Below are 25964 nucleotides of genomic sequence, written 5' to 3'. Positions count from 1 at the left end.
CTCCGGAGCGTCACCAGCGCCCCCGCAAATCTGGCCACATACAGTACTGCATACACCAGCAGGGGTTGTGGAACGAATCATCAGAGTTTCAATTATTTCTTATGGGGAAACTCGCTTTGATATACCAGTGCTTTGGATTACAAGCATTCTTCTGGAAGGAATTATGCTCGTAATCCAAGGTATTAGTGCAATCTATAAGGTTCTATACAATCTACCTATAAAAATACAAGGAATTTGCAGCCAAGTTAATTTTCACATTTTAGATAGAAAACATAAGTGGGTGCCCAGCCAAGGGTTCACTTGATGCAGAAAAGAAAAGATTACGCTTTTCTTAAAAGACACTTCCTGCCAACAATCAGCCAATCATGGATTGGCAGAGAATTCACAAGCCAATCCTAACCAGTGCCAAGAATGATAGGACCATTTCTTTTTTTTTTTTCTTAGCAAATGCAGAATTTTGTACAATAAACACCATAAGGAGAATGTGTAAATTGTCATGGAAGGTGCTTTGCTTACCCAGAATCCCCCAGGATGATGACCTTCAGAAGCACTTTCTTTCTGGACGTCATCTTTCAAAAACAAAACTGCGAGGAGGAAAAAGGAAAACAAGTTATTAAAATGACATAAAAACAAAACAAACAACAAAAAAAAAAAAAAAACAGCAATTGTCAAAAAGAATATACAGATTGCGGGGGGCGGGAGGGGGGTTGAGAAGTGAATAAGGTGCCACAGGGTAGTAAATCGAACAAAACTCAAACTTTATGGATGCGACATTAAAAATGTAGAGGCCTTGTAGCCTATGGGAGAAGTTTTCTATAACAAAAACTGACAGATATCATATTTGAGAACGCCTTGCTTCAGGCGACAGATTATGAGACCTGGTTAGGTGTTCAAGGTAAAAAGGAATATAAAAGTTTAAATCACTTCCATAAATTATGAGCACTCGCCTTGTAAAATCATTCAGTATAAAATAGAAGAGAAAGGAAAAACACACAAGGCGACTGATAAGGCAGTACAGCCAGCCCTCCTGTACTGGGCCCCATCAGTTCAAAAGCGGAGCCCAGGCATCTGCTAAAAAAGGAGGGTTGGCTGTACTACCTTTTTCCAGACACCAATCCTCACCCACCTCCTCCTGCAGCGCCCCCTCTTTCTGTACTGCAGGGGAGCGGTTCTAACACATGCGCCCCTTCAAAAAAAAAAAAAAAAAGCCACTATATCATTAATTGGCGCCTTCCTTTCCTGAATGAACACCGCGAGTGATCAGTACCAATAACTTCTGTGTCCATTCATCACTGAAGAATACTAAACTGTTTACTATGCTTCAGTTTGTGATAGAGCTGCACAATTAATCGTTAAAAAATCGTGATCTCGATTCACCTCCCCTGACGATCTCTCCTGCTGAGTTTGACGATTCTTTCATATAAACAAGTGGAGAGATTATCTGCTCACTCAGCTGTCAAAAGAAAACATCCAGGCATTCTGCCAAGTTTAGAACTTGAAACATTGTATCTAACTTCCTTCTTAGATCAAAGGGATAAACTTCTCTGTGTAAACAAATAATCTGGGCAATCTGCCAAGCTTTAAACAACGTGTAAATGCAGGAAGTTTAACCACTTAAAGTCTAAATCTTTTTCTGACACTTCTTTAAGTTAAAATCAATATTTTTTGCTAAAAAAAATTACTTGGAACCCCCAAACATTAGAGATAATATATATATATATATATATATATATATATATATATATATATATATATATATATATATTCTAATATTTTATAATATGGAATAAAATGGCAATTGCTGCAATATTTTATGTCGCACTGTATTTGCCCAGCGGTCTTTCAAATGCAATTTTTTGGGAAAAAATACACTTCAGTAAATAAAAAAAAAGAAACAGTAAAGTTAGCGCAATTTTTTTTTGTTTTAATGTGAAAGATGATGTTACACCGCGAGAATCGGGAGAGAATCGTGATCTATCCTCTAAGCAAAAAAATCGTGATTCTCATTTTAGCCAGAATCGTGCAGCTCTAGTTTGTGAATGAGCAAAAAGCTTCAGAGCACCAATATATTCATCTGTGCAGCTGAGGCTGCAGAGAAAAGGACCGATGTGCTCAGTCACTTCCGGCGGGGGGGAATTATTCTGCCGTTAGAAATAGATAGAGATAGAAGAGATAGATTTTTTTTTTTATATAATTATACAGGATTTATACAGCACCAACAGTTTGGGCAGAGCTTTACAACATGACGGAAGACAGTACAGTTACAATACAAGATGAATCAGAGGATCCTGCTCATTAGAACTTACAATCTAGGAGGGAGGGTCAAGTGAAACAAAAAAGGTGATAAGTGGGGGATGAACCGATGGAGAAAATGAAACTACAGTTGTTAAAAGTGGTTAGGATAGGCTTCTCTGAGGAGGGGGGTTTTCAGGGACCATCTAAAAGCTAATAGAGTAAGAGATAATTGGACAGATTGGGGTAAGGAGTTCCATAGGATTGGAGAGACTCTGGAAAAGTCCTGGAGGCGATCATGGGAGGAGGTGACGAGGGAGCAAGAGAGCAGAAAGTATCGAGAGAAACGAAGAGAGCGGCTTGGTTGGTATATTGAGACTAGGTTAGCGATGTCGCTGGGGGCTAAATTGTGGATGGCTTTTTAAGTAGTTGTTAGTATTTTGAATTAAATTCGTTGGGTGAGCAGAAGCCAGTGGAGGGATTGACAGACGAGTAGCAGACACAGAGCGATTGGTAAGGTGGACGGGTCTAGCAGCATTCATGATGGATTGAAGTGGGGACAGTCTATGCAGAGGTAAGCCAATGAGTACTGAGTTGCAGGAGGAGAGAGATGACCAGGGAGTATAAAAAAAAAAAGAAAAAAAAAAAAAATGTATGTATGTATGTATGTATATATACACACACATATATATATATATATATATATATACACACACATACATACATATATATATATATATATATATATATATATGTGTGTGTGTGTGTGTGTGTGTGTGTGTGTGTGTGTATATATATACACACATACATATATATATATATATATATATATATATATATATATATATATATATATATATATATATATATATATATATACACACACACACACACACACACACACACACACACATATATATTTATTTTTTTCTTATTTTTATAAGTGATCACAATCTGTTCTCAGCTGCATAAGTGGCTTGGAGAGCTGGGGGTGGAGAAACAGCAGCACACAGATCTCCCCAGTAAATGGCTGTGCAGGGAGGTATGCTGTTCTCCCAGCAGAGCCAGAAAACTGACCACACTGAGATGGATGTGCTCTCAAGCCAAAGTTCTGAATGCTACATCTTTTATTCGCTTTCCGAAAATGCACAGTCCAATAGAAGTCAATGGGATCGCACATAAAACCACGTGTAAAACACGGATGCAATTGCGCTGCACTCAATCTGCTGCGCACCGGTGCAAGACTGGTCTAAATATGCTGTGCAACGCTGCCAGAGACAAAATGTGTTGGCAACAAATTAATTCTACCGAAAGGCAAACAAAGTAGACAAAAATATCAATAAAGTAAAAAGGATAGTGTTATAACTTTAAGAGACATGAAACATTAAACAGAGTGAGATAAAAAAAAGCATACGGCACTGAAAGGGCACAAATCATATTTTATTAAAATAAGCATAAAAAACACAAGGGAATCTGCTGACGTGTTTCAGCTCACAGGGCCTTATCCTTGTGAATTAAATCGAATCGCCTGTTCAACAACTATGACTAACAGAATAAGAATCTGGATTTTCAAAAGAAAAAAAAATTTCAGCCGCAAGGATCTGAAGATTACAGCCGCATGACCTAAAAAAGATCCTTATCCTTGTGTTACAACTGAACTCCAGGACAAGCAAAATTATCTAAATACATTACTGGAATCCAAACAAATGTCAGGTAAGCCTCAAGCTTTTTGTAAAAATAAAAATCTAATCTGCTGCAACTTCAGCATTTTACACACATGCTGTCCGATATTTATTGTGAAGCCCCGTACACACGATCCGAAAATCGTATGAAAAATGCCGCATTCGAATCGATCGTACGATAATCGGAACGTTAGTACAGAGCTTTCGAGAGCCGATCGGAACAGTTCATCCGATATTATTCTATCGGACATGCACGGAAATATTTTTCGCACGATGCCAGATCGTACGATTTTCGTTTAATCAGTACACCTATCGTCCGAAAATGCAATACAAATGCATTACAGCACAGGACATGACTTCCGAATTTTTTATGCTGTCATACGGGAATTTTCGTGACTCTAGTAAACTCATCAGATTCGACGTGAGATTAGCATGCAAAAAAAAAACGGCCGATCATTTGTCCGATAATCGGATTGTGTGTACCGGGCATTAGGATATCCCACATACAAATGGGGCGGGAAGGGGCGTGACTTCCGCGGGAGTCTATTCCAGGAAGTGGGTGCAAATTCCAGTATTAGACAGATATCTGCACCCCCCTCCCCCCCCTGAAAGATGCCAATTGTGGCACCGGAGGGGGGGAGGAATCAGATGAGCGGTAGTTCCATTTTTTGGGTGGAATTCTGCTTTAAGTCATCCATGGTTCTCATACTATATGAACTGGGACTATTTATATGGCTTTGATTTGCCAGATATTACGCCAATGTATTTTTAGGGTTATGTTTTTTTGTTTTTAGCGCTGCACTTTTTTTCTATTTTATGTACTTATCCAAGGATTGCTAATCAGGTGGGGCTGCTAAATAATTTCTGAGACAGAATCTGGATAAGAGGCCATAAACATGCCAAACAAGAAATTCTCCTGTTTCTAATTGGATTATCACCGATCACCCTGTAGGTCAGTGGTCTTCAAACTGTGGCCCAGGGGCGGCCCTTTGCTTGACTTTATCTGGCCCTTGGAGCACCATTTATCCCACTGAAACAAGACATTCTGCCCACTGACACCTATGACGGGGCACTATCCCTACTACTATTCCTCTAATACTAAAAAGATAGGGCATGGCTTACTCCCACTGATACCAGGGACATTTCTATAACTGCTGGCCACAGGTCAGCCCCCCTAAAGTCTAAATAGTAAACTGGCACTTTGTTTAGAAAGTTTGGAAACCCTTGCTGTAGATTGGAAAATTGCAACAACTGGATCATTGAAATCAGTGTAATCTTTCAATATAGAGTTGCTGGGAATATATATATATATATATATATATATATATATATATATATATATATATATATATATATATATATATATATATATATATAAAAAAAAAATGTATTTACGTCTAAGGGCCCTTCAAATCCGTTTTTTCAGCGGATCCGATCAGTCGCTCCATACATCTCTATGGAGTGACGAATATCAGCGGTGACATGTCCGCCGACATCCGCTCCGCCTCAATCCGCAAAATCCAGACGCATGGATGTCCTAATTTCCATTCGTCTGGCGGATCGGATGAAAAACGGACAGGCGGTACATAATCATCCGATCCCCCCATAGAGAAGAGCGGAGATCTGACAGGTCTGTCCCTGCACAGTGTGTAGAGACGGACTTGTCATCCGCCGGCTCAGCGGGAATCAACAGAGCGATCCCTGCTGAGCAAGCGGATGGCTGGATATGGATCCGCACGTCTGAAAGGGCCCTAAGTGCTTCCTTTAGGGCCTCCAGAGTCAACAGCACCTGAAGGTGAGAGCTCTTCGAGATGTCACACTTGCATCACTGGAATGTGAAACCGACCATGTTGAGAAAAGGCAGCGAAGGGTTCTGTAGGCTAGTAGGACACAAGTCAGCTGTGGAGCAAGAATCATTCCAAGTGTCAGCAGTGCGCAACGTCCAGCCCAGGACTGCTGTTGAGCAATTCTCAGCATCAGCTTCTCAGTACGGATGGAGGATGAATTACTGCAACCTAACAGACATGGTCTATTTAAAGTGTTACTAAACCCTGGACCCTGCATTCACTATATCTGGTCTCCCACAGAACATGGAAATTCAATTATTTTAGTAAATATAAACTGCTAAATATCTTTAATCATCAGCAGTATATAGCAGTCTTGTGACTTCTATCAGTGTGGTTAAAGCTTGTAGGAGAAGTTTTTATTCTTTTATGACTGTCCTATGAGGCTGCAGGACCCCTGACCCTCTGTCTGGACAGTGCTGATTGGCCCTGTGCTGATCACATGCTCCCTACCAAGAGAAAAAAAAAAAAAAAAAAAAAAAAACTTGCAATACACATAAAACTGAGCATGTGCAGCTTGTCCCCTAGTCTCTTCTCTATCAGAAAATGATTAGGGGACATAGAAGAAGGGGATCAGAGGAGACAGGATCAGTTTTTTTGTTTTTGTTTTTACAGAATGCACCCCTTAGGTTCCACAGTGAGTATAACAAGCATGATGCTTTACTGCATATACAGACTGATTTTACTGTTGAGGGTTTAGTAACATTTTAAAGAGGAATTTCACCCCCTGCGTTGATATAATTTTGAAGTCTTTCATCTTAAAGTGTAACTAAAGGTAAAAGACTATTCACCCCCAACCCCCCTACTCACAATTTTGGATAGCGTAAGCTGTAAGAGAAGGTGAACACCAGTCAGTTGTTTTTGTGTTTTCTGCCATCTGTGTCCCATTGGGGAGATTGCCCTTCACTTCCTGTCCAATACCGAAACAGGAAAAGAAGAAATCTCCACAAAGTGAGGGAATCCCTGGTTGTCACCAGACCGTGTGTCCCCATTAAAGGAGTTCCCCCTCAATTCCTCTTTTGGTGAACTTGCATATCTTACTTGGCATTTACTTTCACTCTCCATTATAATAGTGAGCAGGACAAAGAGGGTGAATCTCCCTAACGAGGACACAGAGCGCAATAAAGAAAAACAGGTGTTCTAATCCCTCTCCACATTTCCCATGAGGCCTGGTTCACACCTATGCAGGTTGCAGCTTTCAATACACGTTTTGATCCTTTGAAGTCTATGGAACCAAAAAACAGAAAAAAGGTCCCTGGCCCTTTTCCATAAAAATCACAGATGTGAACATGACCCATAGGAAAGCCATGTTAAATGGACTGTAGCGATTCTGCAAAAGTGAACATACACTAAAAAATGCATAGGTGTGAACCAGGCCTTAGGTATACTTTAAAATGGTTGTAAGCCCTTCCATATACCCAGTGAAGTGACTGCCCTCAGGTGATTCAGATGAAACATAATTTGTACTTGTTTGTCTGCAGTCTTCTCTACATCCAAAGAGCAGAACTTAAAAAGCTTGTCAGAGTTTAGAAAAAGGGGACAGAGAGCTGAAGTTACTCTCTGCAGAGCTCAGCAAGGAGAGCTCTGAGAACTGATTGGAGGGAAGAGACACACCCACATTACAAAGCAAACAGGAACAGAGCAGAGGCTGTCATTCACAGGCTGTGTGCTGGAGCTCCTTTCCAGTCACCCTTTCATCTCTTATGCTATAGAGCAGGAATCTTCAAACTACGGCTTTCCAGCTGTTGTGGAACTACACATCCCATGAGGCATTGTAAAACTCTGATATTCACAGACATGACTAGGCATGATGGGAATTGTAGTTCCTGAACAACTGGAGGGCCGTAGTTTGAAGACCCCTGCTATAGAGGGATATGCTTTGTTTATATATCATGTCTGAGGTTTACAACCACTTTAACAAGCTCGACCACCAAACAGTGCTGTAATGTCTATCCTTCAAATGCAGGCCTGTCCTCCAGCGTTGTGTAGCTGAAGCCTTCTGGCATATGACGTGGACATCTCAGGAGCAGAATTCACCTCATTCTCACCTAGGCAAGGTGGCTTTTTTTTTTTTTTTTTTTTTTTTTTACACACTATGGAGGACGGAACATGTTGGGGCAAAGTTTTTTCTTTACTTTGCATGAAGGTTCATAATCCCAGCCCAACAACAAAAATCTTTCATCCTGGTGCTTTGCTTTTTAGACCTTTCCTTGAGTTATTTTGGGAGCCGATTCAGAAAATTGCATTGGCTAGACTGCATCAGCTCTAGTTTCTTCAATATGGTCGAATTTATATAATTATTTTTAGTCAGTTTCTGGGGAAAAAAAATCTTGCTGATCAACTTCTTCTGTTATCTAGTTTGTGTTTTTGCTTCAAAGTTAGCAGATGCAGTGAGCATATTTATGTACTTCTGTCATTTTATATGGGATTCTAAAGTATTATTAGGGCTCCATTCACACCTGGTTATCAATGCGATTCTACCCGTAATCTTAAAAACGCACAATTACACAACGCAGGTTCAGGTGCCATTATGTTCAATTACACCAAAAACATGGGGCAGTTTTATAAATATATATGTTACAGCTTGCAAGTGGTTTAACGCATGTACCCATGTTTTTTTTTTTTTTTTTTTTCAGTCGGCTCTCTCATGAAAGCAGTCCAAGCAGCTAATTAGCAGCTGGCTCGCTTTCAGGAGCGGCCATCCCCTCCAACAACTCACAACCCCCTCCCCCAGGACGCATGGCTGGCCATAGAGGTTACCAGAGACTAAATAGTCTTTGAACGCCTCTATGGCTGGTGCAACATCATGTCGTCACTTCCAGTCTAGGGTGAAAGCAAAGACGCAAGTTGCAGATTCTCTCTCTCATTAGACTGGAAGTGACGACATGACGTTGCACATACATACACATAAAATATTTGGGGGTTCCCAAGTAATTTTTTAGCAAAAAATACGGATTTAAACTTGTAAACAAAGTGCCAGAACAGGTTTGATCAGCAAGTGGATAAACAAAACAGGCTGCATTCTCACCGACGTCACAAGTTTACAAACTGCATTCTCACCGACGTCACAGGTCTAGTCATGTAAATGTCAGGGTGCGAGTAGCAAGTCACTGCATTGATTTTTATAAAGTGACAGCTGGTGAATGGTTGCTGGGAGACCGAGCACTCCCTTGTTATATTTCAGGCACTCAGCAAAAAAGCACACGCAGATTCTAGGCATTCTAAAATGTATTATGTAATAACGTACATTTCCAGCAAAGCTCCGCCACAAAGAAACAGATCTGGGGGTCAGACTGACACAAAGCCTTCTTGGGTCAGAAAAGCGGACTTTGGAAGTCACTCGGGTCCCATAAAACAGAACATATGATTGAATGTCTCTGTATGAGCTGTGTGCAGCGCTACATGTAATCAATTATTAACGCTCTCCCATCAGCCTGCCATTTAACGAGTCTGAATAGAGGACAAGCCAACGCTTGTACTCCATTACTCAGCTAAAGTGTTCAGAGGAGCCCTTCATACCGCCTAGATTTACAGAACATCTAAAAGACACAACAGGAAGTTGGAGAAAATTTTCCAAACTGGAGGGGAAATTCCTTCTTGGACGGTTGTTTTCATTGAAAGATTTACTCTCATTTCTTGTTTGGGGACAACCTAAAATTTACGCCGCCGCCTCACTTTCTCTCATTGACAACAGAGGCTCGACAAATACCAGGTGGTAGGTTGCCTGGACTTTTGTCAGCCCATCACTGTTGCAGGGATGCACACAATCTGTATCGCCCAATGCCCAGAACATACATTGCTGGGCGGGTCGTTTTTCCTTCTACCCTTAGCCCTGCTGCGGGTAAACAGCAGGGCTCACTTATCAGGTGTAAGCATTCAGAAGGGGCTCCACTGCCACCAGATTGCTTCCACACACGCAGGTAAAGTGCCCCCTCCTTACCATGTATCCCGGGCTCCACTTGCCCATCTGCGGGCATGGGAGCAGAATAGTGGGTGCCGCCGAGTAGAGAGGAGAGCAGACATGTCTGCTCTCCTCTCCATTTTTCTTCTGACCAGGACGCAACGTATAGGATGTCACTTTCGTTGACAGCTTCCCAAGCCATAAAAGAATGTAATGCAGCCTAATCTGCAATGCATTACATTTAGTGGAGCACAGGAGAGAAATGCAGGGTCTTTTTAAAGACCCTGCATGTCTCATTAAAAAGAAACAAACAGACACAAAAAAAAAACAAAAAACACAACCAACACAACACACAGGGGCTTTTTGTTCATGTGATGAAAAAAAAAAAATGAAACCACCCTCCCCCCACATATAAACACGCAAGGCTGTAGAGGTGTGCGTTGGTGGTGCCTATGTATGAAAACGATGATTGCGATACACGTTACCTATCGCTACGCAAGCACACAAACTGGCTCCTAATTTTAAAGCAATTTGTCAAGCCCGGCCCTAAACCATTCTATCCCACGAAAATAAAAAATTGTCCACAATTCAAGCTGTGTATGGCTAGACTAAGGGCTTATTCACGTGTGATCTGAATGCGGATTGCTCTTCAGGGATCATATGGCAATGTATCCTCACCGCCTGCTTTAATCCCTTGCACTCTGGAATGCTCAGGGGGCTAAACAGTGACACCCAGTGTGCACGGGGCCTAGGCCACTGTTCCTTAGTACATTGCTTCTGTAACCAACAGGTATACAAATCCTAGTTAGCAGTTAGGATATTTTATAAGAGGGAAGATTTGGGAGTTTTATTTTTTAATTTTTTACACAGACGTCCACTTTAGCCACTTTTTAAAGTTTATAAAATGAAGTACATGCTTACTCTAAAAGGTGAAGGGATTTTTTGTTTTCTTGTAGGGCTGTTTAGCGGTCCCTAAACTATTGCCCAAGGTGCCGATCGTCTCTCATTTCCTGGAAGTGTTGAGGAACAGAGGGCTGTTTTAGGAATAGAACATGATGATGTAACCCGGGGCAGGATTAGCAGCATCAGCTATTACATGCACTTTAATGTGATCTGCTTAAAGCTGAGCTCCAGGTACAAAAAAAAAGCCCCCCCCCCCCCCTTCCTAGAATCGTATGTCCCTTTTAATCTACTTGTGTTGCTACCACTTGTGGTTGTGCATTATGTTTACTCACAGCCCATTCCGGGGAGCCGGTGGTGAAGTTTGGGTTCTAATGTTTTTCCCTGGGGGAAGGTTTTCCCGAGTAGGATGGCTGTTTGCTCCCTAAAACCCTTTTCTTTATGTTGAATTTCTACTTTATCTGGCATCCCCTTGGGTCAGGAGTAGCTGGTGGTATAATATTTGATTCCCCTTTTTATACCTGTTCCTAATGTTTTGATATGCACCACATACATTGTGGATTTTATTCTTGGAATAATTTTCACTAAAAATATTGACAACAGAAATATATTCCTCAATAGCCACAAAGGATATAAACCCACCTTGTGTGCACCAAATGCTATCAGAATCCCAGATATTACCTTGTAAAAATAGCAGTGGCATCATCACTGTGCTGTATATAACCTGAGCAGAGCTGTGGGAGGGACCCAGAAGCCACCCCCCCCATCCAGAAAACTACAGGAGGGGGCGGAGACAAGACCAGTCCCCCTGCACAAGGAGAGAGAGCAGCAGTGAGCGGTCTTTATTACAGGAAGCCTCACACTGGATTTACTGCACAGATCTGGAAGGAATACACAGAGCTCACCAAGATTCAAGGAAGAATACACGATTCTTGAACAGTTTTGTGATATAACAAACCGGTTTCTTTCTACAGTGTATTTAACTGGTTATATTAAAGTGGCAGAAAAGTCGATAGTGTTTTTTGTTTTTTTAAAAGCCATAAATGTACTAATATGCATTGTAAATTATGACAGACTTTCCTACAAACACAGTTCTCCAGCACTGCGCTCTAACAGCTCCTGCCTTGTCCCCGGCAGCTCGCGTTTTTTCCCAGTTAATCCTGTGTGCGAGTCAAATCGCAGTGGCACATAGAGCGGGGCGTAAATGTGATCTGAGCTGCACATTACTGGCCGACAGGGAAATTTATGACAGAAGAAACCCTGAGGGTGTCTTCTGTTATGAAAACCTGCCATTCAAGTCACTTTTTACAAAACTCTGACAAACCACTTTAATAAAAGACTTGCGTGACCTAAACATTTCTCCAGGTAAAAATAAAATAAATCCCTATGCAAGGTTCCAATACAACAGGTCCATTCCTATAATGCTAGTTTTCCTTCTATTAAGTCCTGGTTCAAATATATATATGCGATGCGGGAAACAGCGCAATTGCAGTGCGTTCCTGTATCGCATGTCACACGGACATGAACCGCTGTGGGTGTCAATGCAAAGATAATGACACCCCCAGATCGGTTTGCAGATCACAGTGCGAACTGCCAATTGGTGCAGGAATCAGATTGCAGAGGTGTTAACACCCGTGGCGTTCCGATTCCAGTGCTGATGAAAAAAAGGGTCCCTACGCCATTTTGGTGCAAATGCGATGCTAATTCCGCCATACAATCTGTATGTGCGTTGTGCAATGCAAATTCAGCCAGACATCGCATTTGATCTGCAACAGCAATGTGGTGTGAATCACATGCGAAGTCCAACATCGCACCAGTGTGAACCCAGCCTTAGGGATTCCAACTAAATGACCTGATGATCCAGTTTCTCTTATTGTGAGTTTTGGGGTAGACCAACAACTCTTCAGCTGCTATAAAAAGTGTGGTGGTGAAATTTGTGTTTGTGCAAGATTTTTATATGTTCAAAATTTAATCAGAAGTTTTTTCCTCTTTAAAAAAAAAAAGCTTATGAATGCAAATGCTCAATCTACAGTCCTGAACGCAATTTTTCTGCATTAAAAAAAAAAAAAAAAAAAATAATGATAAAATGCCTATAACCTCAACTGCTTCTAAACTATCAAAGACTGAGTGTACATCTACACATAGGATAGCAGGAGGAGAGTTCAGGGGCTGCTGAAAAAAAAAAGAAAAAAAGAAAAAAAAACAAAAAACAAAAAACGCCCAACTGCTCCTAAACTTCAGCTGCGGTGTACATGAGGCCTAAGTAGTGAGCTCACGTGGGTCACCATAACCAGTGGGTGGTTCGTTCCCAAATGGGAATAAACTTGTAGTTTATTGTTAAAGGGGTTGTAAAGGTAATTTTATTTTTTTTTAAAAATAACTAACATGTCATACTTACCTTCACTGTGCACCTCGTTCTGCACAGAGTGGCCCCGAACCTGCTCTTCTGGGGTCCCTCGGCGGCTGTTTCAGCTCCTCTCCGCAAGAAATAACCACCTTAATGCGAGCTCCCTCGCATGGTGGTTAGTTGTTGCGGGCGCGCTCCCGTGATACAGCCGGCGGCTAAAGCCACTCGCTGTATCACTCGGCCCCGCCCCCCGGCGCGCCGCGTCATCGGATGTGATTGACAGCAGCGCGAGCCAATGGCTGCGCTGCTTTCAATCCATCCACTGCAGCCAATCAGCGACCAGGCTGAGCTGCAATAGAGATGACGAGAACGAGCAGCGGAGATTCAAGGTGTCAGGTAAGTAAAACGGGGGGGGGGGGGCTGGGGGCGGCGGTATTGTCAAAAGTTTTTTCACCTTAATGCATAGAATGCATTAAGGTGAAAACATTTTTACCTTTACAACCCCTTTAAATAGAGAGCTTTCTGAAAGGAGAACTTCTACAACTCCAGCTCAGTGTAACGCAGATGTTTACTCTGGAAGAACAGAAGTTTAAAAGATGAATTTGCTTATGACTAATGCTCATAAATTTTGTTGCTACGAAACACTTTATTACTCACCAATATACTAAAGTATTCCTATTATAAGTGGTGCAGGAAATGTAATTCTCCAAATTACCATAAGCAGAAAGCCGTTGGGCACTCTGCATTGTCATTAAAGTGGAAGCCAATGCTAAAACTAAAATCCTTGCATCTATAGACACCCACAATCTAACACTAACATATCTAGTCCTGTAAAGAAGAAATCACTATACATACCTTTTTTTTAAGGCGATTCTACCCGATCTCCAGTGGTGGAAGCTCTGCAGAGGAGACAGCAGACAATGACTGTGAAATGAATGGGAAGTGATGACAGCCACAGACTTCCTATGGGGCTTCCATTGTTGGCCATGTCCTCTGCACACCCACCTCCATAGCAAAGCCACGGCTGACAGCCTGGCGTGGGATCGGGCCGGACCACCTGCAGAAAAGGTTATGTGTATGGATTTCTTCTTTACAGGGCTAGATAGGTTAGTGTTAGATTGTGGGTGTCTATAGATGCAGGGATTTTATTTTAGCATGGACTTCCACTTTAAGCCGATTCTAGTTCTGGATTGCAGACGCCTCTCTGTTCTCATAGGGTTTCTTCACAGAATGACCAGGAACTTTAAAAAACTTGGGATGTAGCTTAATGAAAATTGTGGCCAGGTCATTGTTTTTGTCTTACCTGTGTCTTCCTGATAGCCAACAGATGTGACGGATAGCCTCATAGGAAGGTAGAAGTGGTTGGCTATGTGACACCCAGTAAGCTGTGGCTTCAGATTATTGTTCTAGAGAACCGCAGGGTTTGAGGCTTCTGGGGCACACTGGAAAGACGCTCGAGAAGCCTCCTTAAAAAAGGAGTTATAAAGGCACAAGGTTTTTTTTATCTTAATGCATTCTATCCAATAAGATAAAAAAAACTTCTGTGTGTGGCCGCCTCCCCAGCACCCCCTAATTACCTGAGCCCCATCTCTCTCCAGTAATGTCCACGAATGTCTAAGCCGTCCAGGACACTCCTCCTGATTGGCTGAGACACAGCAGCGGCGCCACTGGCTCCCACGGCAATCAAAGTCAGTCAATCAGGGGAGAGAGGGGGGCGGAGTCAGGGCTCTGTCTGAATGGACATGTGGAGCTGTGGCTCGGCTCCAGTGCCCCCATAGGAAGCTGCTGACTGTTGGGGAACTCGATAGGGGGGAGGGGCCGGGGTCAGCAAAGAGACCCAAGAAGAGGAGGATCCGGGCTGCTCTGTGCAAAACCAACTGCACAGAGGAGGAAAGTAGAACATGTTGGTGTTTTTTTTTTTTTTTTTTTTGTTTTTAAAAACGAGGACTCTACAATCACTACACAGTGGAACCTTGGATTACGAGCATAGTCCGTTCCAGGAGTATGCTCGTAATCCACAGTACTCGCATATCAAAGAGAGTTTTCCCATTAAAGTCAATGGAAACTAAAATAATTTGTTCTGCATTGATTTCAATGGGATACAATACCGCATTCGTGGCCAGAGGCGGGGGGTGGGGGGGGGGTGTGGGGGGGGTGTGGGGGGATGAGGGAGCCGGAGAGCCTCGGAAATTACTGAAAAGGCCCGAGGACACTTCGGCGGACCTCGGCAAACCTCAGAAAGACTTCCTACCTGAGATTTGCCGAGGTCAGCCGTGCTGTACTCGGGCCTTACCGTGCATTTCCGAGCGTGACGTTCGGCTCTGCTCCGGCGCCCCCTCCCCCCACCTCAGGCCAAAAGCGGTACCGCAAACCGCTTTGGCCTGAATCGCGCTCGTTTTGCGAGACACTCGCAAACAGTTACGATTTTTTAAAATACAGTGCTCGTATTGCGACACGCTCGTTAACAGCGTTACTCGTAATCAGAGGTTCCACTGTAATCGGTTTCCTGGAGTTCAGCTTTAGGAAAGATTATATTGACATGTTCTCAGATGCGAGAACAAATACCATTCGATGACTCAATGTAAAAGTGTGGTTTTATTCCTAGGGCAGGGCTGCAAACAGCGTAGGGACAAAAAAAACAAAAACAAAAAACAGGGAACATAATAGAAATTTGCTGCAAATCGGGTTATACGGTGATGGTTACATATTTAGTCTCTTACTTCTCTTTCAGTGATCAGGTCACTAGAGGATGTGAATGTTTTCCACAACCGATGCTTTCGGTCACACATTTTACTTGTACACAAGTCGTCTGTTTTCTGGGCATTTGTCCATGGACACATACTTCCTAAGCTTTCGTACCACTTGGTGCAGGTTCAGCAGCAGCTCTCCGACTCAAAAGGTTTACAGGCGCACAGGTTTGCCTGTGCCTTTTACCCGAAAAAAACAAAAACAAAAAAAAAAAAAAACACACCACACACCTCTACCTGTGGTCTTACATTAAACAAAAAAACAAAACACTCTAAAAAGTGCACCCAAGTGGGATTGCATGTAGGGAAGCCCATTTCAATGGGATGCCCTACACGGGAGAAATGCAGAAAATAACTCGACTTTTCGAAAAACATGCTTCCGTATCACGTGGTTTGGTGTGTACAAAAAAACTTGCGTATTTGCAGATGCGTGGGGGTATCATTAGCAATTAATGGCAGTGCCATGGGTCTGCTGAAGTGCAGCGTGTTTCTGTGTGTTGGGAAACTGCACCATTTTGCACACGTTCGACACGCAGTAGTGTGAACCTAGCCCTACGGACAAGTTCAGACAGGAGCCAATTAAACTACTAGCATGTCTTCTGGAGTGTGGAAGGAATCCATGAAAGCTCAATGTAGATCGTGTTAAGGTTGGGATTTGAACAATGGTCCTACTGCTTCAAGGCAGAAGTGCTTATTACTTATGCCCCGTACACACGAACGGAATTTCCGACAACAAACCCGTAGATTTTTGTTCGAAGGTTGTTGGCTCCAAACGTTTCATGCATACATTTGTTGTTGGAAAATCCGATCGTGTGTACGGGGCATAGAGCCTCATCGATTTGAATTCCAACCCTGACACTACCTGCACTGAGTGTGCATGTTCTCCCTGTGCTTGTGTGGGTTTTCTCCAAAATGCTAGTAAGATAACTACTAGCCCTAGTATATGCATACGAGATTGGGCTTGTGCAGGGAAAAAAAAAAAAAAAAAAAAATCATGTAAGCACCCCACACAACTGAACATTACCAGCTGTTCATGGCTGTGATGCGGTGCTTCAGCAAGTAACCTGGCCAGTGGTGCCGCCAAAAGCGACTACTGCAGTTCTTTAGGGCCACCCTGCAATGCATGCAACTGCAGTGTTGTAATGCGGCATGTGATTAGACACGCAGAGCTGGGGCTCGAGACGGGGTCTGCATGGGTGCCCCCATAGCAAGCTGCTTGCTCTAGGGGCACTCGGCAGAGGGAAGGGGCCAGAAACACAGAGGACCCGAGAAGAGGAGGATCGGGGCTGCTCTGTGCAAAACCATTACACAGAGCAGGCAAGTATAACATGTTTGTTTCTTTAAAAATAAATAAAGCGTAAGCCTTTAATAACTTAAATTGTTAGCCAAGGGCAGGACTGATGTGAAAGTACAATACATGTAAATTGCTGTGTAAACCAACACCTGTAATAAAACCCTAATGATTGACGTGAAAATTTCTAGCCAGCCATAAGTAGAAACATGGCCTGAAATGCACAGAATGCAAAATGAGATTATATGAAAATAACCAGAATCCTAATATACGAGTGATTTTGGAAGATAAAAACTGAGCTTTCCAACAATTGGCCGGTCATCAATTAAATGGAAGAGGAAGGTTTCTAATATCTGCCACTATAATGGGAGAACCACATACACTGCCTGCAGGATAAATCGATCGGAGAATGTCCTCATCTGCCCTTAAAAGTCTCAATGATGTGCGTCTGATGGGAATTTTGGAGCACCTTTCTTGTGGTAGTCTGATCAGGTCATGTTTTGTAAGCAAAGTACCGAAGAAGGAAACAGGTGGTCATGTGACTGGCATAAAAGGAACTGGAATGTGGGCGGAGACTCCAGCAGAGGCCAAGCCCCTCTGAGTCACCCCACTTAGAGCCAACAGTGCAGCTGACTCACTAAATCACATGACAAAAAAAGAGAAAAAAAAAGAGCTCAGACTAAAAACCAAAGGATTCCCTCTGGTTAAGGAAGAGACAATCCACCGCACGCACAGCAAGCGTCTTGGTCTGCCAAAGGCTCTGCGATAAAAAAAAACCTCAGTTTCCGACCATGTCAGGCTGCAATCACATCACAATCACACCGAAATTACTCATGTCTCATAATCAGAGCTGAAAGCACAGCGGTCTCAGAAACATATAGAAGTTATCATTACCGACAGTCTCCTGAAAATGCCAGGTCCCTGGCTGCTCAGCTTTTAAACCATAGATCAGGAACAAGCGTGCAGTGAATGAAAGTTAGAAATCTTTTTTTGCACTTGTTTCAGGGGAAAAAAAAAAAAAAAAAAAAAAAACATACTGAAGGCCATGAATCTGCATGACAGCCAGGCAGCTGGCATTTTTCCCCACAGGAGAGCTCTGCCATGGCACCATCCATATTACACTCATGGCAAAGCCAACCGGTTTTAAGCAGATTTAAAAGGAGACATTCGTTTTAATTGAGAGTTGAATTAAACTCCAAGAACGAAAATTTAGTTTGACCACTTCAGCCAACGGAAAGGTTTACCCCCCTTCCTGACCAGGGCATTTGTTTGTGATACGGTACTGCGTTACTTTAAAGTGGAGTTCCACACAAAAATGGAACTTCCGCTTTTCGGAACCCTCCCCCCCTCCGGTGTCACATTTGGCACCTTTCAGGGGGGAGGGGGGGGTGCAGATACCTGTCTAAGACAGGTATTTGCACCCACTTCCAGCATAGACTCCCATGGGAGTCTACGCCTCTTCCTGTCCCTCCGCGCTGTCTCCTGGGAAACACACAGCTCCCAGGAGATAGCGGGGACCAGTTACGATGCGCAGCGCGACTCGCGCATGCGCAGTAGGGAACCGGGAAGTGAAGCCGCAACGCTTCACTTCCTGATTCCCTCAACTAGGATGGCGGCGGCAGCTGCCGAGAACCGAGCAGGTTCTCCGCGTCGCCTGCCGACATCGCTGGACCCTGGGACAGGTAAGTGGACATTTATTAAGTCAGCCGCTGCAGTATTTGTAGCTGCTGGCTTTTAATATTTTTTTTTTTTGGCGGTGTAGGTGGACCCCCGCTTTAACTGAAAAATGTGCGGTTTATAGCGCGACAAAATAAACCGCAAAGCCATATATATATATATATATATATATATATATATATATATATATATATATATATATATATATATACACACACATATACACACACACATGCATATGTATATGATATATACATGCACACATACTTTTTTTTTTTTTACTTTCAGCTTTAAACCACATGCAATAAAAAATAACTAACATTTCTTTATCAATTTAGGTCAATATGTAAAAAAGAAAAGGAGAAAAGGAAAAAAAAAAAAAAAAAAAAAAGGGTGCATCAGCCTTGTGCATTATCCTTTGGATTTATTTAATGTAGATAAAAGGAAAACTACTCACAAACATCTGTAGATATCTTGCCATGTAAATAGTCTCCAAATAACAGCAATTGATTTAAGACAGATGACCTCCAGAGGCTCCTGTTATCTCCTCCCTGACCTCTGGAGTTCATCTGTCTTCAATCAATTGCTGCTATTTGGAGACTATTTACATGGCAAGATATCTACAGATGTTTGTGAGTAGTTTTCCTTTTATCTACATTAAATAAATCCAAAGGATAATGCACAAGGCTGGTGCGCCCTTTTTTTTTTCCTCTTCTCTTTGACTGTTAGGATACCCTTATCCTTGAGGGCAGCAAGGCCTGTGACATTTACCATCACAATACATAGACTGTCTGGTAATCCAAACGTGCGCAGGAGCATTTGTTTTCTGCTATTGTAGGTCAATATGTATTCTGCTACATTTTTTTTTTATTTATTTTTTTTTACCAAAAAGAATCCCAATAAACGTATATTGATTGGTTTGTGCAAAAGTTATAGCATCTACAAACTTTTTTTTTTTTTTTTTAAATAGTAAAAAAAAAAAAAAAAAAAAAAAAAAAAAAATCGGGGACCACCAACACCAATACAGTGATCCGTGCTATAAAAAATATGCACTGTCACTGTACTAATCACACTGGCTGGGAATAGGTTAAAATCAGGGGCAATCAAATGGTTACCTGTGTTCCCTGGGAGTGCTGTCTAATTGTGTGGGGGGTGGATGTACTGTGTAAAGGCAGAGAGCCATGTTTCTGCTAAGCAGAAACACAAGATCACTGCTTTCCTTGTCACAGAACAAGGGTCTGCCTGTCTCTCAAACGATCAGCGGGTCCCGGCCCAATCACAGCGGGAGAGGGTCACAGGCGGTGCGTGCACGCCCCAGATCACATACCTAGTACGTGATCTGGCACAGAGCGGCCGCCCTGCTGCAGTATATCTGCGTGGGTTGATCATGAAGAGGTTAAACGGTTATTAAACCCAAAACAAAATATGTATTATATTGCAGATAACCAATTTGATGTGGTGGCTGCATTTTTTTTTTTTTATTAGCCTATAATAAGGATTACCTGTAGCTACCCCAGACATCTCCTAAACCTGCACGGTTTAGGAGATATCCTCTGTATTTGCTTGGTGCCATCGTTATCTGCACATGCGCACTGACACAAACTGAAGCAATGGCATGTAGGTGCCGTTGGCATGCGCAGGAGTGACGTCATTGCGGCTCCGACCAATCACATCGCCGGAGCCACGATAACAGGAAGTAACTCCCTGGAGTGATGTACGGGCACTGCAGCGAGTGCTTCGATCTCAGGTCAGTATTACATAATGAGCTAGTATGCTATGCATACTAGCTCGTTATGCCTTTGTCTTGCAGGTGTTCGTTTTTTGTTTTTTTTTGTTTTTTAAGTGGGTTTACACCCACTTTAAAACCTACCGTATTCCTCAAAATGGGCCATATGCTTTTGCAACCCAAGATGTTAACCTTGTAAAATTAGCAGTGACATCACTGTGCTGTACATAGTCTGTACAGAGAGAGCAGAGCTGTGGGAGGGGCCGAGTAGACTCCACCCACTACAGGCTGCCTGCAGAACAGGAGGGGGCGGAGACCAGACCAGTTACCCTGCACAAGGAGAGAGCAGCAGTGAGCGATCTTCATTACAGGAAGCCTGAACAGTGGATTAGTGCACAGAGCTGGGATTAATACACAAAGCGCACCAAGATTCAAGACATTCACATGAATATTGTATTCAGATAGCCTTTTGCAGTCCCTGTATAGCAGTGCTCAGACAGGGAAGGACAAAACCCGGAGATCTTACATAGCAGCAGAGAAATATCAGGTCTCCAACATGCCAGACAGGGTCGTGCTGTATGGCAGATCTGTGGACATTTCAGAATTGTATGGACAGAAATATATCTGTTGGCAGGTAAAACAATTCTTCTATGTATTTCATCTGGGAATTTACCTATTGACCTGGAATTCAGCTTTGAGTTCGTTAATTTGAAAGACAAACAGAAAATCCATAGAATTGAAAAATGCAACATTCAGGACATTTTCAAAACTCCCTGCAACACATCCAAGTGCTCTGCTGACACAAATGGATTTTTAAAGTGCCATACATTTTGCATGCGTGGCACAATACAGCAAATAGCATGGAAGTGGGTCTGGTGGAAATTTGCCAAGACAATAATAGTCAGTAAGGATTGTATTTTTATCACAACAGGCCATTGCCTTTATTTCTTTCTCCCACACATCAAAGGTGAATCCCCGCGACCAAACAATTCCTCAGAATTGAAAACAGAATACAGACAGCAATGGTCACTGCGAAAGAAGAACTAAGAACATCGTAAAAAGCAGAACTTCACTCAAAACAACATTACTTTTACCCCCCCCCCCCCCCCAACACTTACAATAAAAATAAATTTAAAAAAAAGGTAGTATTAAAATTTTACCCTTTTCTTGATTTTAATGCTCCAAAAGCAGCACTTCTTGCTCTCCGGCCCAGGCAGGCCACCACTGCCTACTATGATATGTTGGTTCACCTTTTCATTTTTTTTCTGAAAAGGTGAACTAACCCTTAACCAAATACACATTATCCTCATTTGGCTGCTAAAGGCGTCACTGCTATTTGTATAATAAAACAAGGGTTTCAAAAGGTCCCATCACTCAACATAGGCGCTCTCAGTTTATAGGGATTGTACAAGTTTACATAGATCCAAAGCAGGGGGGTCTCCAAACTTTCTAAACAAAAGTTTACGGTTCTTCAGACCTTAGTGAGGCCGGACAGTGGCCATTGGGAGTGGAAACTGTCCTGGTGCCCGCGGAAGGAACAGCGCCCCCTCATTTGGCGCCCGCGGAAGGAACAGCGCCCCCTCATTTGGCGCCCGCGGAAGGAACAGCGCCCCCTCATTTGGCGCCCGCGGAAGGAACAGCGCCCCCTCATTTGGCGCCCGCGGAAGGAACAGCGCCCCCTCATTTGGCGCCCGCGGAAGGAACAGCGCCCCCTCATTTGGCGCCCGCGGAAGGAACAGCGCCCCCTCATTTGGCGCCAGCGGAAGGAACAGCGCCCCCTCATTTGGCGCCAGCGGAAGGAAAAGCGCCCCCTCATTTGGCGCCAGCGGAAGGAAAAGCGCCCCCTCATTTGGCGCCAGCGGAAGGAAAAGCGCCCCCTCATTTGGCGCCAGCGGAAGGAAAAGCGCCCCATCTTTGGCGCCAGCGGAAGGAAAAGCGCCCCATCTTTGGCGCCAGCGGAAGGAAAAGCGCCCCATCTTTGGCGCCAGCGGAAGGAAAAGCGCCCCATCTTTGGCGCCAGCGGAAGGAAAAGCGCCCCATCTTTGGCGCCAGCGGAAGGAAAAGCGCCCCATCTTTGGCGCCAGCGGAAGGAAAAGCGCCCCATCTTTGGCGCCAGCGGAAGGAAAAGCGCCCCATCTTTGGCGCCAGCGGAAGGAAAAGCGCCCCATCTTTGGCGCCAGCGGAAGGAAAAGCGCCCCATCTTTGGCGCCAGCGGAAGGAAAAGCGCCCCATCTTTGGCGCCAGCGGAAGGAAAAGCGCCCCATCTTTGGCGCCAGCGGAAGGAAAAGCGCCCCATCTTTGGCGCCAGCGGAAGGAAAAGCGCCCCATCTTTGGCGCCAGCGGAAGGAAAAGCGCCCCATCTTTGGCGCCAGCGGAAGGAAAAGCGCCCCATCTTTGGCGCCAGCGGAAGGAAAAGCGCCCCATCTTTGGCGCCAGCGGAAGGAAAAGCGCCCCATCTTTGGCGCCAGCGGAAGGAAAAGCGCCCCATCTTTGGTGCCAGCGGAAGGAATAGTGCCCCATTGATGTCAGTGGGTGGAATCGATCGCTGTCATTGTGTCAGTAGGTAGACTAGTGCTCCATCATTGGTGTCAATAGTCCCTCATTGTTGATGTCGCACCAGGAATTATGTCCTATTATTGGTGTCAGTGGAAGGAAAAGTACCCCATGGGTCGAATAAAGGCAAAGGGCCACAATTTGGAGACCACTGATCCAGACCATAAGAGGGGGAAAAAAATAAATAAAAAACCCAAAGACAACATGCTAATAGCAGCAAGTGAAGTGTTCTGTCTACAGCACCCGTTTTAAGAGAAAGGACTGAACATGGTAACAAGACCAATGAATTTGCTGATCTCAGCGCACATTGCAACAAAACTCATCCAAGACTCATCCAATCAAACAAAGGAATCACAAATATCCTTGTCAGTGTTTAATGGTGGATGATCCAAAAAACACAAAAGAGGGGTTAACTTTATGTAGTTAAGCTTCAACCGCCAAAAAACCCCAAGACTTAATAATTGTATGAAGAATCATGTGGTTAATCAGCTGCTCGAGTCACAAGGGAGGGAGGGACAGCACGTGTGAACAAAGAGCCTGAAAAATGCAGCGTAAAAGCCCCAGCAGCCGGGTAGGGGAACCCTGCAGTGCCGCCTCTCGCAGAACAGGTTACGGCAGGATATAAAGAGCCGGCCTGTCAATAGAATTGCAGAACGTCGGCGGTGATTTATTAATAAACCAGCGGTGTGTGCGAGATGGGAAATCGCTGCAGAAACAGCGGCTCTGCTCCATCTGCTCATTCTCCCAGCTGCCAACTTACCATCTGTATGCAGGAGACGCACACTGTGCCCGTTGTCTACCAGCAAATGACCCATACCAGTAATATTCCAATACAGACAACAATGACTATTCCTATTGGAGGAACATCTGACTTGGAAATCTGAATGATCTGATTTGAATTTAATGGAAACCCATCGTGAGACTGAGAAGGGGGCATTACTGACACTCATTCTGTTGGTTGTCTGAAGGTCATGCTGATCTGCATGCTTGGTAAGGGTCAATGCACAGAATCCAGTATAGGTAGCCATACATGACTTGTTCTTCAATCAATCGATTCCCCAACTGAATACAATGTCTGAAAAGAAGGCAGTCACTGTTCGGCCAGTTGGACGTACACCAATGTGAGGGCATGGACACAGCTGTCAAACTGGAAGCAGTGTTCAAATATATAGTACATACAATGCAAATTATTGCAAGAGCCCAACCTCATAGAAACAGATTTAATTCTGCTTTAAATCTGAATTCCAGGAATTCAGCTCCTTTGTAAAAAAACAAAAACAAAAAAACAAAAACAAAAACAAAAACAAAAACAAAAAAAAAAAAAAACACACCACCAATGATGGGCCATGGTTTATTTCCACTGATGGGGCATTTTCTACTCCCACTGGCCATAGACTGGCCTGCCTGAAGGACAGTAAACAGGCCCTTTGTTTAGAAAATCTGGAGACCCCTGCTCTAGCCCTACGCTGCTATGCCTGCCTCTCCCCTCCTGCCAATCACAGAAGCCTTTGTATTATGTGAACTCCTGCACAAAATACAAAGGCTTCTCTGAATGGGCACCAGAGGGTAGGGGCAGGCATACCTCTCAGTCCCCAGTGAGTGCCCAGGCAGAGTCATAACCCTGTCACATAAATAATAGTGATAAGTACAGGAAGTGTCAAGCACTTCCTTGGACTTAAGGTGATTGTAAAGCTTCGATTTTTTTTTTTTTTAAATAACATACTTGCCCTCCACTGTGCAGTTCGTTTTGCACAGAATGGCCCCCGAACCTGCTCTTCTGGGGTCCCCCAGCGGCTCTCGCGGCTACTCCACACACCGTATTTAACCCCCCCCCCCCGCCCCCAGGAGAATCGCTCTCCGGGGGGGGGTTACCTTGCGGGCGCGCTCCCGTGTCCAGCATTCGGCGACCATAGACGCCAAATGTAGGACTTGGCCCCGTCCCCCCCAGCAATCGCATCATTGGATTTAACTGACAGCAGCAGGAGCCAATGGCTGCACTGCTATCAATCTATCCAATCAAGAGCACAGAACCCAGGGCAGAGGAAGAGCGCATCTCCGCCGTGGGAAATTCCAGGGCTCAGGGGAAGTAAAACGGGGGGCTGGTCACTGCCAGGTGTTTTTTCACCTTAATGCATAGGATGCATTAAGGTAAAAAAAACATGAAGGTTTACAACCCCTTTAAGTCATGGTGTGTCTGCAAAGTGGCCAAATTCCTGGAATTCAAAAGTAATAATAAATAGTTTGTTAACCCAAAAAAAAAGGCTCCTGCTCCTTTAAAGCATGTTATCAGACACAGTGCTTTTCCCCATGTCATTTGGCCCCCTGTAACACCTAAAAAAAAAACCTGGCTGATCCTGCCGGTTTCTCCCCACCCCTCTGTAAACTGACCACGGTATATCATGGCTGCCGAGACCAGACACCGCGGTCAGTTTACTTGCCTCTGTCATCAGCAGCCTGCTCTCCTCTATGCTCTTGTGTCCTTCCCTCTCTGTCTGTGTGTGAGCCACACCTCAGGACTTGCAGCACTGGATGTAAAGAAAAAGCAAAACCACACAGTCATCCGTCTCTTTGAAGCAGAAAACATGGGTTAGCTCAGGTCAGGGGACAAAAATGAGATGGGTTTTAACCCTTCTGGCAGTATTCGCGAGTGTGGCTCGGGGTTAAATTTCAGTACCATTAATGGTAACCCCGAGCCACACAGGGATTGCACTGCAGAATCCTGGTACAGCGTACTTACTTTGTCACCAGGATCCTGCGATGTCCCACTGCTGTGTCCTCCGCCCGATGCTGTGTGCAGAGCCTGGCCGCAAATTCAAGAATAGAAAAAATATATATATATATATATATATATATATATATATATATATATATATATATATATATATATATATATATATACATACACACACAATATCAATAAATACATATATATATATTACACATACACACACACACAGGGATCCGCTGATCGTTCTGTACACAGGTAAAATGGCGATCTGTCCTGTAAACCAGGAACACTGATCCGTACCTTCCACTAGTAAAAGTGCCAGCCCCACTATACTGA

The 25964-nt window shown here is 43.7% G+C and overlaps 1 protein-coding gene across 1 annotated transcript in view; it reads right to left on the bottom strand.

Moving 5' to 3' along the window:
* Positions 1 to 25964, bottom strand: part of RAB7A (RAB7A, member RAS oncogene family) — an 86784-nt gene that overhangs the window by 23209 nt on the left and 37611 nt on the right. Inside the window, exon 2 of the mRNA XM_073591855.1 lies at positions 517 to 584. Within this exon, the coding sequence (XP_073447956.1) occupies positions 517 to 569 (53 nt within the window). The 5' untranslated portion in view covers positions 570 to 584. The remainder of the gene's footprint in view (positions 1 to 516; positions 585 to 25964) is intronic.

Source organism: Aquarana catesbeiana, linkage group LG07 (assembly GCF_042186555.1).
Source record: "Aquarana catesbeiana isolate 2022-GZ linkage group LG07, ASM4218655v1, whole genome shotgun sequence".
NCBI lineage: Eukaryota > Metazoa > Chordata > Amphibia > Anura > Ranidae > Aquarana > Aquarana catesbeiana.
Note: the sequence above shows the minus strand (reverse complement) of the source record. Positions and strands in the feature narration are given on the sequence as shown.